The sequence below is a fragment of the Urocampus carinirostris genome, chromosome 13, assembly GCF_059441175.1.
Source record: "Urocampus carinirostris isolate Australia breed hairy pipefish chromosome 13, RoL_Ucar_1.0, whole genome shotgun sequence".
Lineage (NCBI taxonomy): Eukaryota > Metazoa > Chordata > Actinopteri > Syngnathiformes > Syngnathidae > Urocampus > Urocampus carinirostris.
Genome location: NC_142361.1, coordinates 30,742,219 through 30,760,158, shown reverse-complemented (window position 1 = coordinate 30,760,158; position 17,940 = coordinate 30,742,219). Strand labels below are relative to the sequence as shown.

General features: G+C 40.1%; 1 protein-coding gene across 1 annotated transcript in view; it reads left to right on the top strand.

The window, feature by feature from the left end:
* The window catches only part of piezo1 (piezo type mechanosensitive ion channel component 1 (Er blood group)), a 77,429-nt gene that overhangs the window by 20,641 nt on the left and 38,848 nt on the right, over positions 1–17,940 (top strand). Inside the window, exons 6-19 of the mRNA XM_088352022.1 lie at positions 235–448; positions 1,664–1,835; positions 4,291–4,404; positions 5,306–5,378; positions 5,978–6,081; positions 7,261–7,340; positions 7,837–8,017; positions 9,226–9,331; positions 9,525–9,706; positions 9,828–9,976; positions 11,889–12,047; positions 13,811–13,908; positions 16,199–16,365; positions 17,594–17,770. Coding sequence (XP_088208148.1) covers positions 235–448; positions 1,664–1,835; positions 4,291–4,404; positions 5,306–5,378; positions 5,978–6,081; positions 7,261–7,340; positions 7,837–8,017; positions 9,226–9,331; positions 9,525–9,706; positions 9,828–9,976; positions 11,889–12,047; positions 13,811–13,908; positions 16,199–16,365; positions 17,594–17,770 — 1,976 coding nt within the window. The remainder of the gene's footprint in view (positions 1–234; positions 449–1,663; positions 1,836–4,290; positions 4,405–5,305; positions 5,379–5,977; positions 6,082–7,260; positions 7,341–7,836; positions 8,018–9,225; positions 9,332–9,524; positions 9,707–9,827; positions 9,977–11,888; positions 12,048–13,810; positions 13,909–16,198; positions 16,366–17,593; positions 17,771–17,940) is intronic.

The window sequence follows — 17,940 nt, the reverse complement described above, 5'->3', positions numbered from 1 at the left end:
GTGTAGTGAAAGTCCGTTTCTTTTTAGAGAACCGGCTATTTCGGCTCAACTCATTAAAGAGAGCCGGCTCTCAAACGGCTCACTTGCTTTGATGCATTATATTACGAATGATTATGTACCCACCACTTTTCAGAGGTAAAATAAACACTGCTGCATATGGTATCTTTTCTGCCTTTGAGAAATTTAGAGTGGTCTTGGAGTCATTACTAATGGTATATATTTTCTTCTTTCTAGGAATCACATTACCATCTGCTTTCTCAGCCGTCTACTTCCTGCTTTTCATTGGTGTGAGCACATGGTGGGCCTGTCACATTCCAATAAGTCATCTGGGTTTCAACACTCTATATGTAATGGTGGGCTTCTTCACTGCCGGCCATATCGTTTGTCTCTACATATACCAATCTCTCCCGGCTCAGATTCTTTTTCCACCTCACGGTCAATGGGCGAGGTAAGATTACTCGCTGACAGTCATAACATTTAACACAGAGATGCCTTCATTATCTGTTATGACAATTTCTCACCCGACTACTGAACTTCACATCTGTGTATCATTATGGATCCTCTCCAGACATATTCTTTTTCAGTTAATACAAAATGGTACAGTAATTGACTGTTCAGTTCCCCCACCTGATACCGAATTTCGATTGAGGCAGAATTTAAAAAGAAATCCAGCATTCAAAACAGTTCAATCCCAAACTGATTGATTTATTTATTTAAGTACAGTACAGTGGAACCTCGGTTCTCGACCATAATCCGTTCCAGAACCCTGTTAGAAAACCGATTTGGTCGATCACGGAAAATCGTTTTTCCCATTTAAAGTAATGTACTGTAAACTCGTTTTAATGCCTTCCAACACCCTAAATGTTTACCAAGAATGTAAACATGAAGCTAACCCAGGCTAATCGTACGTTCGCGTTAGCGTAATCTTCCGTACGAAAGATTACGCTAACAGGAACGTGTAAAAATAAAAAAAAGGATTATGAATAGGATTTCTTACCTTTGTGGTGGACGGTGGGGAAAAAAAAATCATCAAAAGTTTTTCAACCTCTTCCAAAACTTGCGGCAGTTGCTTGCTTATAGCGCTAACTTCCTTTGCCGCATCACTCGATTTCACAGCCTCCTCATTCTTTACTATCGTACTGATAGTAGATTTAGCCATGCTGTATTCACTAGCAAGATCGGAAATTCGTACACCTCTTTCATATTTAGCTATTATGTCTTTCTTAAAGGCAATAGTTGGACGAACAACTTGTTTTTTTTTTCACCTGTCCTGCTAGCACTGACCTTTTTCAAAGGCATAATTAGGGGCTAAAACACCCGTACGCCGCTCCGCATCGCACCCTAGCGTACCGGCGTTCGAACTCCGATTTTTTGACCCAACAGCGAAGCAAGAATTTCTCGAAATTTTTGGTCAAACACCGATTCGTCTGAACTGAGAGGCGTTCGAAAACCGAGGTTCCACTGTATTTGAAACCAGTTGAAAACATAAACGGGTCCATGTTTGGGGGTACTTTGCAGATTTATGCATATTGCGTAGGGTACTGGTCACCATTAACTGCGATAAACGGGGGTTTACAGAGATACATCTCTCGGAGGACGAATTAATGCAAACATATGAAGTTGGACTCAAAATTCGAAATGTCTGCTTATTTTTCCTATCAAGGCTCTTTGGTCTGAAAGACATTATCAAATCTGGAAACTGTTCAGCACCGTACGACTTCAACCTAAATACAGAATACGACTGGCAAGTTTATGTCAACCCGGGAATACTCTTCCTTCTCTACATCATGTCAGCGATGGTACTGAAAACAGGAGGTCATGGAGCACTTGATAAGGTATATATTTTTCAGTTTTATTTTGAAAAGCTCTTGAAATGCAGGTTAAAACAATACACAAGTTTTTCATGTTGTGAATCACCTGTTCCCGCTCCTTTGGCGCCGACTGCCTCGGACTCTGATTGGCTCCCTATCCCAATCTAAACCCACTCCTATCTGTCCCCTTTTGTTAGTCCGTCTGCAAACCTCAGTTAACACTAGGCAAGCCTTTTTCGACCCTGATCCCCCCTTTTTTTGGTCCTGTCTGTCCCCCGGCTTCGACCCGTTTTTGATCCTGACCACGTCTACTCTCCCGTCCTGGCTTTCAATCTCTTTTTGTCCTCGACCACGTCTACTTTCATTTCCTGGCTTCCGACTCGTTTCCGACCACGTTTTTTGCTCTCCTGTCCCGGCTACTGACCTGTTTTCCGTTCCCGACACCGCCATCGCTCACCACGGAAGATCCATTTCCGCGTTCAGAGCGACCTGCTTCCCGCGTCCAGCAATCACCGGATCGTGGGCGCAACCCTTTCTCTTTCTTCCAATAAAACTTGTGAAAAACGCAACGCAAGTGGGTCCTGTCTCCGTTCTCGTCCTGACAAAGTTAAAAGCTTGACGATACTAGAAATGTCATTTTAAATTGGCACTTTAATTTGTGGCTATGCACACACTATGATTTATTTTGAAAAATACTGGACTGTCTCAGAAAATTAGAATATTGTGATAAAGTTCTTTATTTTCTGTAATGCAATTAAAAAAACAAAAATGTCATACATTCTGGATTCATTACACATCAACTGAACTATTTCAAGCCTTTTATTATTTTAACATTGCTGAATTTGGCTTACAGCTTAAGAAAACTCAAAAATCCTATTTCAAAATATTAGAATATCATGAAAAAGTATACAAGTAGGCTATTCAACTAATCACCTGAATCATCTAATTAACTCGAAACACCTTGCGAGGGTTTCCTGAGCCTTAAAAACACTCAGCTTGGTTCAGTAAACTAAATCACTGCTGATCTGACTGCTGTCCAGAGGACCATCATTGATACCCTCCATCAGGAGGGTAAGACACAAAAATAAATTTCTCAAAGAGCAGGCTGTTCACAGAGTGCAGTTTCAAAGCATATCCACAAAAAGTCTGTTGGAAGGGAAAAATGTGGCCGGAAACGCTGCACAACCAAGAGAGATGATCGCAGCCTTAACAAAATTGTGAAGAAGAGCCGCTTCCAGAATTTGAGGGAGCTTCAAAAACAGTGGGCTGAAGCTGGAGTCCAGGTATCAAAAGCCACAGTACACAGACGTGTCCGGGAAATGGGCTACAATAGCCGTATTCCCATGGTCAAGCCACTTCTGAACTCAAGACAACGGAAGAAGCGTCTGACTTGGGCTATGGAGAAGAAGCACTGGACAGTTGCAGAGTGGTCCAAAGTCCTCTTTTCAGACGAAAGCAAGTTTTGCATTTCATTTGGAAGTCAAGGCGCCAGAGTCTGGAGAAAGGCTGGAGAAGAGCAAAATCCAAGTTGCTTGAAATCCAGTGTGAAGTTCCCACAGTCAGCAATGGTTTGTGGAGCCATGTCAGCTGCTGGTGTTGGTCCACTGTGTTTCATCAAGTCCAGAGTAAATGCAACTGTGTACCAAGAGATTTTAGAGCACGACATGCTTCCATCTGCTGAAAAGCTCTATGGAGATGAGGATTTCATTTTCCAGCATGATCTGGCACCTGCCCACAGTGCCAAAACCACCAGTAACTGGTGCACTGACCATGGCATCACTGTCCTTGATTGGCCTGCTAATTCCCCTGACCTGAACCCCATCGAGAATTTGTGGGGTATAGTTAAGAAGAAGATGAAAGACACCAGACCTACAAATGCAAATGAGCTGAAGGCCGCTATCGAAGCATCCTGGGCATCAATAACACCTCAGCAATGCCACAGGCTGATGGCCTCCATGCCACGCCGGATTGATGCAGTAATCCGTGCAAAAGGATTCCCAACCAAGTACTGAGTGCATCAATGGACATTTTCAAATGTTTGATTTAGTTTTGCTGTTATAAAATTATTTTTTTTACTTGGTCTGAGGAAGTATTCTAATATTTTGAGATAGGATTTTTGAGTTTTTTTCAGCTGTAAGCCAAAATCAGCAATATTCAAATCATAAAAGGCTTGAAATAGTTCAGTTGATGTGTAATGAATCCAGAATGTATGACATTTTTGTTTTTTTAATTGCATTACAGAAAATAAAGAACTTTATCACAATATTCTAATTTTCTGAGACAGTCCAGTATATAAGATTGAATCAACCTTGATATAAATAAGTGATCAATGCATTTACTTCTTAATCTTCATAACTTTAACCGTTCTTTTTACATTTGTTTGTTTTTCCTTGCAATAATTCCCTTATTCTTTTGTTGAGTTCCCAAAATTAACGACAATCTTTTGGCTTGGTGTTTATGATAACATTTTTCTCTTTAGGACGAAGAAAATAAGCAGCAGCAACTGTTAAAATTTGCAAATGAGCAAGAAGAGCAGACTGATGACCTGAGTTCAAGGTTTCGAAAGAGGGATGAATGTGAAGAAGACACGGAGGTATATACAGGCCTGCATTTACACAAGTTATTTTTAAATACATATTATGATAGAAACCGGCGGCAGGGAGGATGGGTGGTTAACACGCAGCCCCACGGTGCAGAGGTTCAGGGTTCAAGTCTAGCTACCGCAGCCTCCCTATGTGGAGTTTGCATGTTCTCCCCGTGCATGTGTGGGGTTCCTCCTATAGTCCTAGAAACATGCATATCAGGTTAATTGGCCGGTCCAAATTGTCTCTAGGTGTAAACGAGAGGCTGGGATGGGCTCCAGCACCCCCGTGACCCTACTGAGGATAAGTGGTGCAGATCATGGATGGATGGATGGATGGATTATAATGATACAAATATGACATGTATATAAAATTTCCTTTTTTTCCTTTTTATTCAGGGATATGGTGAAAAACATTAATATAGAGTTTTTCCTTGCCCTCATGTAGGTTTTAGACCAGGGGATGGTCTAATAATAGTCTGTGTTTTGCAATAATCTCTGTTCTGTGCAGTCCTTTGAGACTCTTTGTGATTAAGAGCCGAACAAATAAACTTGACTTGACTTGGCGTGTTGCTTTGTCAATTATAAAATGATGTTGAATAGTTAGAGGTATTTTTTATATTCTTAGAGTTATAGCAATTTAAATGTTGTGAGAAAAATGTGTTTCAGAGGAAGCGCTACCTTAGGCAAAAGATTAGAGCCCCAAATACTTCCAGGATATACACTGGATGTGATGTGAAGCTTTATGAAATATTTAACATTCTGACCACGTTTGATCTCTTAACAGATAAAATGATGGAAATAAACACATCAAATACAGAAGTAATGTCATTTTTCAGGTTGAATTTATACTTCCAATACTAATGGAGGGGTGTACATAAGGTAAATATGTTATCTATTTTCTATTTCTCAGCTCATGCTTTTGTGCGTGAAACCGGAGCACAACCATCAAGAAAACATGACTGAGGAAAGGCCTACACAATTTGGTATGTCATTGAGAATTTTTAAAGCATGTGGAAATGAAAAAGGGGTTAGGTCAGGGATGTGAAACAGGCGGCTTGTGAGCCGGATCAGGCCCGCTAAGGGATTGAATCCGGCCCGTGAGACAATGCTCAGAGAAGAGCAAGAGAAAGACAAGCTGCTGGTTGAAAAGTGTCCACTTGATGTCGCCAAAGCCATAGTATGGATTCTATGCTGTTATCAACTATTAATACTTACTTTTCAAGGTTTCTTGAGTTTCCTCATGCTGAGGTTTTTGAGTTTTTCCTTGCCTTCATGTAGGTTTCAGATCAGGGGATGGTGTAATAAAAGTCAGTAGTTTGAAATAGTCTGTGGTCTTTGCAGCCCTTTGAGACACTTTGTGATTAAGGGCTATACAAATAAAGATGACTTGACTTGACTTTCCTCATGTTGAGGATTTGAGTTTTTCCTTGCCCTCATGTAGGTTCTAGATCAGGGGATGGCGTAATAAGAGTCTGTAATGGTCTGTTGTCTGGACCTTTGAAACTTTTCGTAATCAAGGTCTATACAAATAAAGATGACTCGACTTACTTTGAATTGTTTAATTGGTCTTTTTCTTTTACAGGTTTTGGTCACAAAACCGATGGTAAACAGACAGAAAGCTTATTCTTATTGCTGGGAAAGGTGATCATGCAGCAGAGTTATGTCTGTGCTCTGATAGCGATGATGGTAAGTACTGTATAAACAAAAATGCATGTGTAAAATTTATTTATCTGAATATTTCATTGCATAAACAATAAACATTGGAAAATATGAACACACTTTCAAGTTTTGCCATTGATGTGACAGATAACCTTTAGAACTCAGGTGAAAAAAAAGTCTAGTATTTTATAGGAGAAATTGAAGAATGGGTTATACCTTATATATATATATATATATATATATATATATATACTGTTTTTTGGTAATAATTGATAACGCATTCAAGCATCAGTAACTTTTGAAATGATAATCCTTAAGTTTATAAATCTCAGGGAAAAGTAGTTTAAAAATTACTTCTGAACATTGCTGGGCGGTGGTTTTTCGACTTTGATTACGCTTTGAACTGTCAGGACCAGAACGGCGACAGGACCCACTTGCGTTGCGTTTCTCACAAGTTTTATTGGAAGAAAGAGAAAGGGCTGCGCCCACGATCCAGTGATTGCTGGATGCGGGAAGCAGGTCGCTCTGAACGCGGAAGTGAATCATCCGTCAGGAACGGAAAAACGGGTCAGTAGCTGGGACAGGAGAGCAAAAACGTGGTCGGGGTCGGAAGAGAGTCGTAAACCAGGAAAGGAGAGTAGACGTGGTCGGTGACAAAAGAGGTCGAAAGCCGGGATGGGAGAGTAGATGTTGTCAGGATCAAAAACAGGAGCAAAAAACGGGACAGGTGGAAGTCAGGGTCGAAAAAGACTTGCCTAGTGTTAACTGAGGTTCGCAGACAGACTGACAAAAAGAGACAGACAGGCGAGGGTACAAGTACTGATCGGGAGCCAATCAGAGTCCGAGGCAGTTGGCGCCAAAGGAGCTGGCACAGGTAATTCACATCGGTAATCATGACACAAATGTTGATAGTTGATACCGTGAGTGTAATGAATTCTTTACACACAAATGGCTGATTACCTAAAAGTTCTTTACACCCCCAAAAATATTATGTTTCCTTATGCGAAATTATTGAATTAATGGCGATTATTCATCACTATACATTCTAATTCCTTGTTTTTGATTATAAATCGATATACCGGTAGTACCAGTTGTGCCTCAATTTAAGTCAAGAAAAATCACTGTACCAGATACATGTAATCTTCTCTGTGTAAACTGCAGTACTTATGTCAACAATAAAATTGTCTTTTGTTTCTTGCTATTCAGGTTTGGAGCATCACATACCACAGCTGGCTGACATTTGTTCTACTGCTTTGGGCGTGCCTCATCTGGATTCTTCGTGCTAGGTAAAACATACACAAGAAATGAATAAGATGGATAGATAGATAGATAGATACTTTATTCATCCTCGTAGGGAAATTCACACTTCCAGCAGTATCCTTGTGTTGAAAAATAAAATAATGATAAAATAAAATAAATAGAATACAGAAATAGCCAATATAACAAGTTGTTATAGAGTATCTAAATAGTGCTACATAAAATACACACTATAATAGAAATAGGGTAATATGCAAATGTGGGGGTGGGGTTTAAAGTGGGCCTCTACTCCCCCGGGTGGAGTTAAAGAGCCTCATGGCATGGGGAATGAAAACTTGAAATTTTGCTGTTCTGTCCATTAGTTTTGGCTTAAACAGAAGGGGGCGAATTACTTATTTCCGCAAAAATAGAGTTTTTCTGTTCTTATTTCCTGTTTATTTCTAAAAAATGCAGACTTGAAAAATGCTTCATTTTCTTCAATGTCATTTCAAACACTGATCTCCTTTTTTGTGTTTCTTTTCTTAGACGACATGCAGCCATGCTGTCCTCCCCGTTTATCTTGGTCTACGGCCTAGTACTATGTTGTCTGCAGTATTTATGGGCCATGGATCTTGAGCCGGAACTCCCTACCTCTGTGGGAACCATGAGCCTCAGACAACTAGGACTTGATAAAGCCCGCCACCCCTTTCTGCGACTGGGAGCTATGGTATATTTAACACCAAAAATCTAAATACTAAGCACGCATATACGTAGTACAATTTAAATGTTTCTTGCATACATATGACATATATATTATTTTAATGCAGTGTGGACTGTACAATTCAGATTCTTAGCAAATGCCCTTATGTAGGTTTTAGGTCAGGGGATGGGATAGTAGTCTGTAGTTTGCAATAGTCTATGGTCTGTGCAGCTCTTTGAGACTCCTTGTGATTAAGGATTATACAAATAAAAATGACTTGACTTTCCTCATGCTGAGGTGTAGTTTTTCCTTGCCCTCATGTAGGTTTTACATCAGGGGATGGTGTAATAAGAGTCTGTAATAGTCTGTGGTCTGGACTTTTGAGACTTTTTGTGATTAAGGGCTATACAAATAAACATGACTTGATTTTGTCACGGACCAGGAACGGAAACAGGACCCAATTGTGTTCGTTTTACTCAGCTTCATTTAGAAGGAGTAAAGGGCTTGCACCCACGATCCGGTGATCGTCGGTCACGGGTAGCAGATTGCTGGGAACGCGGAAGTGGCACTTCCGTGTCAATCGAAGGTAATGTCGAGAGCAAGAAAAAACAGGTCCATGGCCGGGACGGAGGAGCAAAAACGTAAACAGGTTCAGAAAAAAGGTCGGCAACGGGAATCAGGCGGAAACAGGGCAGAATAGAGTCAGGAGTCAAAAGAGCTTGCCTTGCGTGTTGCGAAGGTTTGCAGACGATCTGACGAATGTTGACAGGAAGGCGGGGGTTTAAAAAGAGTGCAATAGCCAATCAGGGTCCGCCGCTGTTGGCGCCAACGGAGCAGACTCAGGTGCCCCGCATCAGTAATCATGACAGACTTGACTTTCTTAATGCTGAGGTTTTGAGTTTTTCCTTGCCCTCATGTATGTTTTAGATCAGGGGATGGTATAATAATAGTCCGTAATCGTCTGTGGTCAAATGTTATGCTATTGTTTTGAACTCCCTTAGCTGTGTAAAGTTTTCGCTCACAAGCCCCCAATTTTTCCTGTTTTACTACACAATTAAATCATATGAAGATGCATAATACACCAATTGTCTCAAATATGTCCCACGTTGACAACTATGTCTGTCAGGCCCCGTTTCACAACACTAAAATACAACCACTTCATTCGAACATTAATGCAGTTTTAAAATGTATTCTGACAGATATCGTGTGGTATGTTATTCTTCACTTTTTTCCAGCTCCTTTTCACCTCAACTTTCTGGCTTTTAGTGCGTCAGTCCGTTAAGGAGAAATTCATCAAGAAAAAGACAAGGGCTGCAACACTAGAAGAAGTCTCTTCAACAGGTTGATAATCTTTTATATTTGATAGTCAGTTTCACTGAGAAAATGAATCATCGTTCCCGTTAACAGTTTGAACATCTCTTGAAATGACGGCATGAAAAATCCCAATGCCTAATTTCAGTAATATCACCCTGAATGCAAATTCATTTTTTAGTCTAATGTCAACTCTATCTTCTCGTGTACCTGTCTTAATTAGAGATGGATTCTACGAATAAATCTCGGCTTAAGGTCCTTGGAGGCATCGTGCTGAGTTTCTATGCCAAATATTGGATCTACGTCTGTGGTGGAATGTTCCTCATGGTCTCTTTTGTGGGAAAACTTGTCGGATACAAGATCATCTACATGCTGCTTTTCCTGCTCTGCCTCTGTATATATCAGGTCTGAATAGGTTTATTCCTGTGTATGTGTGTGTACTTTTATTGAAATGGACATGTACGGGTCTGGTTAACTTGTGGCGTACCTTTTTAAATCCAAATTTCCCATCACGTTTACTTTTAAGGTACACTATTCAATCTGGAGACGTCTGTTGAAGATTTTCTGGTGGCTTGTTGTAGCCTACACAATGTTGGTGTTGATCTCCATCTACACGTACCAGTTTGAGGACTTCCCTGATTATTGGAGGAATTTTACTGGACTCACAGAACAACAGTATGATCTTGCTTGCTCTGTCACTTGTTACTTATGTGTTAAAGGTGTGTTGCGGACTTCAAAATAGTTGTGTTTACATTTTTGGGGAGAGATTTACAACAGTATAGCAAAAATGAAAAACAAAAATGGAATTTGAATATTGAACACTTTAGGAATATAACACTGACCTCTTAAAGGTGGTGTCCTCAAAATATTCTACTTGCTGACGCCATCTTCTGGTTGAAATCATCTTTCTGTCAAGGTCCTTTTTTGCGCTTGCAAGTAATTCATAGTTGGCTCCATTAAACTCTTCATATTTCACCCTTTTAGGGATTTGGGTTGGAATTTGGACTGTATTTCGAACAGTCTTTTTCTTACTTTCACCATTTTCACCCGAGCATAAAAGAAAACCTCCAGCATTTGCGTTAAATGCCTTTCCTCTCCCCAACTCCCTCTCTCCTTTCCTCCATCGTAAAAGTAATATGAAAGCCGATAGGTGTGATGGTAAAGAAATATATATAAAGGCTCTTAGAACTCAGTTGGGCATTGTTAACACACACTTAATAGAGAAAATATCGGGGGACGGGAACCTATGGCTCGCGAGCCATGTATGGCTCTTTCTATAAGTACCTATGGCTCAGAGGCAAAATTAATTGCATGCAAATTTTCTCCATCTTGTTCAAAAACTGAGCTAATAATCCTGTTCATATACACGCAAAGCCAAACCAAGGCTGATTTATAAAGCAGCACTTTTCAGAATGTATAGGGCACGTTTTCACTACGATTTACAGTCAAGGTGTCACACACAAAAAAAACTCGTTTTGGCTGTACAACGCTAAAAAATCCTTTATATAAAAGCTCACTATATTATCAGTTTAAGTGAATAAGTGTTCAGTGTTCAGATACTTTTTGATGAATCCACGGAACAAATTGTAAATACGCCAAAACACCGGAAGAGAATTTAAAGTGATTTGATTGGGTGAGTGGGAGGGATGGGTGGAGCTATGCAAGAAGTGCAAGCACTCCCTCCCATCTCTCGCCCTACTCCGTCTGCGCCAAAGGTAAGCACATCAAGCTCCCTGTTCTCAGAATGTTGTGATGTTTTTACAAAATAATTTGTGTAGCATTTTCATATTTCTACTTTTGACAGGAGATATATTAGGGAGAGCAAAATCTTTTGAGATATTTCAGTTTTTTTTAATATATACATTGACATAGGAGCAAAGGAATTTGAATGTTATTTTAATGTTAAGTTGTTTAAGTTAAGTTCTAAGTTGTATAATTTAACAAGATATTTTTATTTAGAGCAAAATAATAAATACTGTATAAGTGATTTAAGGTTTAAATTTAATATTCTTGTCTGTTTTTATTCATATTTATGTTCCAAAAACCTTCAGTTTAAGTGTGTTCAATAAATGTTTATCCTGGTTGGCCCGCGACCTTAAGTGTGTTTTGAATTTCGGCCCCTTGTGCAATTGAGTTTGACATCCCTGGGTTAGAGTGTAAAAAGGGTCAAGTGTGAAGCACATTGTAAAGCGCTTTAGGAGGTCTTCATTGACTTGAAAAGTGCTATTTAAATGCAGACCACAAATGCAAATGCAGACCACCACCATAAAAAAGGCTGGGCTTGGCACTGATACCAGGTATCAGTGATCACCTCCCCTTTATTAACAGACATGAAACAAATCAACTCAAAAAACAAACAAAACAAAAAGAGAAGGTTAAAGATATTTCTACAAAAGATTCTGTGATCTGTGCAAAGAGCCCTGACTATTTTCTTGCATTTTTCCGCTCTTATTTTCATTTCATTTCGAGCTGTGAACAAATCGACAACCTCCGGAATGCACCTTTAATACATATTTAACTACATTACCCTGCTAACTAATATGAGAGTCAAATAAATATCATCTCAAGTGCTCCCCTGTGTCCTCAGGCTTGCCGCAATTGGTCTGGAGACGTTTGCTCTCTCTGAGCTTTTTACCAATATTCTGATCCCTGGATTCTTCCTGTTGGCCTGTATTTTGCAGCTTCACTATTTCCACAAACCCTTTATGAGAATCACCGATCCTGAACATGTGACACCAATTCACCGGTAACCAACTTTTTTATATTCATATTTATAAGAAATAATCCGTAAAAATGTTGGGTGAATTTCATTTTTTTACAGATTTTAATGTGTTTCGACTCACAAATATGATTTAAAATGTCATGAACCAGAACAGGATCAGGACCCAAACGTGTGACGTTTCTCACACAAGCCTTTTATTTTACGGGAAATGGGGAGTCATGCACGTTAGGCAGGGGTCTGGCGGGAAATAATAGAAAGTCAGAGGCCGACAAGATCGATACCAATTGCCCGAGTAGATATCGGACAGATAATAATAATAATAATAATAATAATTTCCTTGTATTGTCATTCTGTGTAACAATGTACACAGAACGAAATGTCGATTGCACCTGACCCGTTGTAGCGAGCCGATGCAGCCGCAGCCAACAGAGGGCGCCGCCGACCACTTTTTAAGTCTTAGGAATGACTCGGCCGGGGCGCGAACCACCGACCTCCCAGTCTCAAAGCGGGCGCCTTACCATCAGATGGGGTCGATACCGGACAGAGCGGGACAGACAGGATTGATAATGAAACAGGATATTGAAATAAAACAGGACAAACTAGACGGGAACGGAAACTGGAGAGAATAATAAACAGGACAAAAATAGACGGGAACGAAACTGGAAACCAGTATTAAACAGGACAAAAATAAACAGGAACAATACCGGACAGAAAATGCCAAAACCCATGTCTTGCGGGGCAGAGGTTCGTTGATGGACTGACTAACAAAGAGTGAGAGCACTGAGCTTACTAGACGGAAAAGCCAATCTGTCAATGAGCCGCAGCTGGCGCCACACGGGCGGGGCAAATTGGGCGCCATAGCAACCGTGACATAAAAACAACCTCTTGTAAACAATTAAGGACTACTCGTACTTTACTTACTTTACTTGAATTATTTGACAAAAATGTATCCATATGGATACAGAATTCTTAATCCCTCCTTGTTATTAATGAGTGAGCTTCCATTTTGTGATCAAAATGAAGAATTCCATGGTTTAATTGATGGGATTAAGTCAGTGACAAAGTAAATCACGTCAATTTATTGTCATGATTACTGATGTGACTCAGCTGTGCCCGCTCTTTTGGCGCCAACTGCCGTGGGTTCTGATTGGCTCCCTGTCAGTATTTGAACCCAGTCCTGTCTGTCCCCTGTGGTCAGTCCGTCTGCAAACCTCTGTTGATACAAGGCTAGCCTTTTTTGAGCCTAGCTACGACCTATTTTGATCCCGACTACATCTGCTCTCCTGTCCCGACTTACGACCCGTTTTTGAACCTGACCACGTCGGCTCTCCCGTCCCGGCTTACGACCCCTTTTTGTTCCCGACTATGTCTACCCTCCCGTTCTGGCTTATGACTCGTTTCCGACCATGTCTTGCTCTCCCAGTCCCGGCTACCGACCAGTTTTCCGCCCCTGACACCGCCGTCGCTTGCTACGGAAGATCCACTTCCGTGTTCGAATCCCAGTCCGAATCCGAGAGTGACTTGCTTCCCGCGCCCAGCGAACACTGGATCGTGGGCGCAGCCCTTCCTCTCTCTTTCAATAAAACCTGTGGTAAACTTCACGCAAGTGGGTCCTACTTCCGTTCTGGTCCTGACATTTATATTGTTTTAATATTTACTTAGTTTTATCTGAATGAAGGAGAGTTTGAGGATGCAAATGGGAATTGAATACTTTTTAAAGGTATATTGTGAGATCATTGAGAATGCTGTCCCCCTATAATACTTGGATTTTTTTTCACTGTTTCTAGGAAAAACAGCTGTGAGCAGAGTTATTCAACTAATGTTGAAATGACTTCTGACCCAGAAGACGTCTTTACCAATATTGGTGATGAATCTGATGATAAAGGTACAAATATATTACAATGCCTTCTCTTTTTCCTAGCAACTTGGGGTACTATCTCGTTGGGAGTACTGCTACATTAGAGCATGCACTTATGTAGAGAGAAAAACGTTTGACTAGTAGCGGTGAAAAATACGACACAGAGGAAAATAAACATAAAAAAATGATATTTCCTCCTGCAAGTGGGAGGCATTTTCTCACAATTGCACAATTCCTTGTAAAATATTGCTGTTTTCCCCAAGGCTACTTGTGGCAAGTTTCATGAGTTTGTTCGGATTGTTTTCTTGACAAAGATTGTGTTCCCACAGCAACCAGTGTCATAAACCGGAACAGGATCAGGACCCAAATGCGTGACGTTTCTCACACAAGCCTTTAATTTTACGAGAAATGGGGAGTCATGCACGTTAGGCAGCAGTCTGGCATGGAATGATAGGAAGCCAGAGGCCGATGAGATTGATACCAATTGCCCGAGCAGAAATCGGACAGATGGGGTCGATACCGGACAGAACGGGACAGACATAACAGGATATTGAAAATAAACAGGACAAACTAGATGGGAACTAAACTGGAAACCGATATTAAACAACGGGACAGACAGGATTGATATCAAAACAGGATATCAAAAATAAACAGGACAAACAAGACGGGAACGAAACAGGAAATCGATATTAAACAGGACAAAATAAACGGGGACAATACCAGACAGGAAATACCAACAGGAAACAGGACGAAGTCAAAACCCATGTCTTGCGGGGCAGAGGTTCGTTGACAGACTGACAAAGGAAGAGTGAGAGCACTGAGCTTAAATAGACTGAAAGCCAATCTGTCAACGAACCACAGTTGGCGCCACACGGGCGGGACCAATTGGGCACCATGGCAACCGTGACAACCAGCTTTTTGGAAAAAAGCTAGTGTCATTTATAATCTTCTAAGAAAACGCAAGGTGAATCCAGTTAACCCGTTATGACTGAAACCTAAAAAGAATACAATTTTATAATTTTTGCCAGTAGGTCGAGCTATCAGTACAATGACGTATGACTTGGTTGATGTTTCCTGGCTAGTTACTGATCGTTTGTGGGATTTATTTAGCAGATTGAAACATCTGGGCCAAGTTAAAGGGACAGTATGCATTATTTAGCGCCTCATAGTGGTAAAAAACTTAATCCTTTAAAAAAACGAAGCAATATTAATTCAGAAAATAAGCCAAAATACATGAACTATCATATAAACATGCATTTTTTAAATACTTATAGATCAGAAATGTGCATTTCTTTGACATAACCGGTGTAATTGGCGACCATCTTGCTGCTATGGATACCCCAAAAACCCTATCTCTTGCAAAAAGCGGGCAAAAAAAGAAGAAAGAATATTGTGGTTTGGTCATGAAGGGTTTCTGTATTGTCTGTTCTTCCCTATGCTCTTTAGCACTCGTTTTAAGTTGCACGACACAATACAGCGGCATCTAGGGGTCAAATAATACAAATTGTTCCTTCAATTTAGTTCTCGGGGAAAAATTCCAGGATTCTATTTCGTTTTTGTACTCTAAAGATCCCTAGGGAGATTTTTTTTTTGTAGTTTTGCATGTCAAATATATTTTTTGCTGGTCCCCAAAATTCGGTAAATTTGGTGAGTTTTGCGGGAGGTTGGGTCCCCCCAAAAAAGCCAATCAATGTGAGAAAAAATGTAATAATACAAAATAATGTGATCATAACAATTCATCCTTGTGGCGATCCCTCATGAATTGTTCTGCTTGTATTCTTTTTATATTATAAATAAATAAATATAATATTAAATCTATTCATTTATCCGTCTACCTTGGTTATATCCCTCAAGAGGGGTGACCGACAGCAAGACAAACACATACAAAAACAAATAAAATAAAATAAAAATAAAATAAAAAGAAAATTAAAAAAAGGTCTAAATCTAGTGGAAGCTAGAGCTCTTGTTGGTGATAGGAAGGAGTGGAGAGGTGTGGTGAAAGGACAGTGTGATATTTGGATGAGTTCTATGATACGGCAGGGGTAAACCAGCTGTTGAACCAAAGAGTGTGTTGTGTCACCCTGACCCGAGTGACATGGCCGCTTTCTTGTGTCCCGTTTCATCTAGAGGGACGAAAGCATGAACAACTTGTTTGGGTGTTTGGGCATTTGGGTTGGCCATGGTTCAAAAAAATTTGTGTGTGTTTTTACACAATATTATATAATATAATAAATAAACATGACTTTTATGTGTCCATTACTGAGACTGTTTTTTTTTTTTCAAACAAGACTTTCCTTCTTTTTCCTTGTCTTTTCAGGAGAATTCATGCCCAGTAAATGGGGTTTGGTGATCGACAGGTTGCTGGTTCTGTTCGAAAAGTTCTCAGAAATTCTCAACAAAGGTCAGGTCTTTCTTTGGACTCTCTTGGAGTTTCACATCATAAAGATAGTGGCATTCTACTCCGTGTGGGTCGCACTTGAAGAGGTAAATGCAGAAAACTTTTGGGGGGGGGAACTCAAAATACTTGACAGTGAACCCTCGCTTTACCGCAGTTCACTTTTTCGCGGTTTCTCTACTTCTCTGATTTGCATGGTGCATTGTGTTCTGCATTGCGATTGGCTTAAAATGGTCTCAGCTTTTTATCTACCTGCGGGTCATTAATGTTACGGTTTAATATATACAAATACATAAAACTGCTTTAAAAATGTGCATGATATCGATGTAGGAGAGGAGAGTAGACGTGGTCGAGATAAAAAACGGATAGTTATTCGGGACGGGAGAACAGACGTGGTCGAGATCAAAACAGGTCGTAGCAGGAGACATACAGGAGCAAAATACTGGCAAAAAAGGGCTTGCCGAGTAAAACAGAGATTTGCCGACGGACCGACAAAAGGGGACTGACAGGACAGAGTTTAAATACTGACAGGGAGCCAATCTGTCAACAAGCTGCAGCTGGCGCCAATTGGGCGCCATGGCAACCGTGACACTTGTAGCATATTTTAGTTTTGTTTTAGCACCGAAGAGAATTTATGCCCTAGTAATATTATAATATAAAGTTTGCTCGTTTTTATAAAACTATTTTGCCACTGCAAAACAGTCTTTCTCAAGAAAACTACGGTAGTTTTTGTAACGTAAACATGCATGAAGTTTCATTAAACAACATAATAGTTTTATGAATTGCGCAAATTGTGCGATTTTACTAACGTACCCTCTACTGGCTAAATAAAATATCAATTGTTTTTCCCTCTTTATTTTTCATCCTTAATATTCAAACTTTTTTAATTTTTTTGAAGTGTTTCGGGTTTCAATGTGCCAGATCCCCGACAAAATAGTACTCTGAGTTTCAGGGCCCTTTATAGCTTCTTGCAGCTACAAGCCCACTCGCTAATTCCACAAATGGCTTTGATTTGAACTCGATGGATGAATGCTAATTTTATCACTACACCTAATAGTGAGGAATGGTCTATTATCCTGCCAGAGGAGGCTGTGTTCTCGGAATAATCACGTTATGTTGAATCAGTCAGTCCACATTGAAATGTTTACGGAAAGACCTTCAAGGCCTTGTTGTTAATTTGAGTTGATTACAGCTCGTCGATTGACTTTTGCAAAGAAAGTTGTGTTCAAAACAAAAACATTCTCGTGTCAGTGAAAAAATTAGCATGTGTTTTCAAATGTTTCTAATCTAAAATGTTATTTTTTATGCTTATTGCAGCCTTCTGTGTTCAACCTGGTCCTTGTGACACTATGGTCATTGGCAATGCCATTCATTGGCTTCAGACCAATAGCCTCTACTCTGTCAACAATCTGGGTGTGTTTGATTATCACGTGTAAAATGCTATACCAGCTTAGCGTGGTCGACCCAGTTAAGTTCTCCAACAACTGCAGCCTGGTAAGACTTTAAATAACTCCTCTTACGCAAACAATCATTAATTCTACTGTCAACATCAATTTTGTTTATTTGCAGAGTTGTGAACAATTTATTTTATATTATCGATACAATTTATCAGGTCATGGTATAGATATTTCACCAAACTAGCGGTTAACCACTAGTAACTCGCA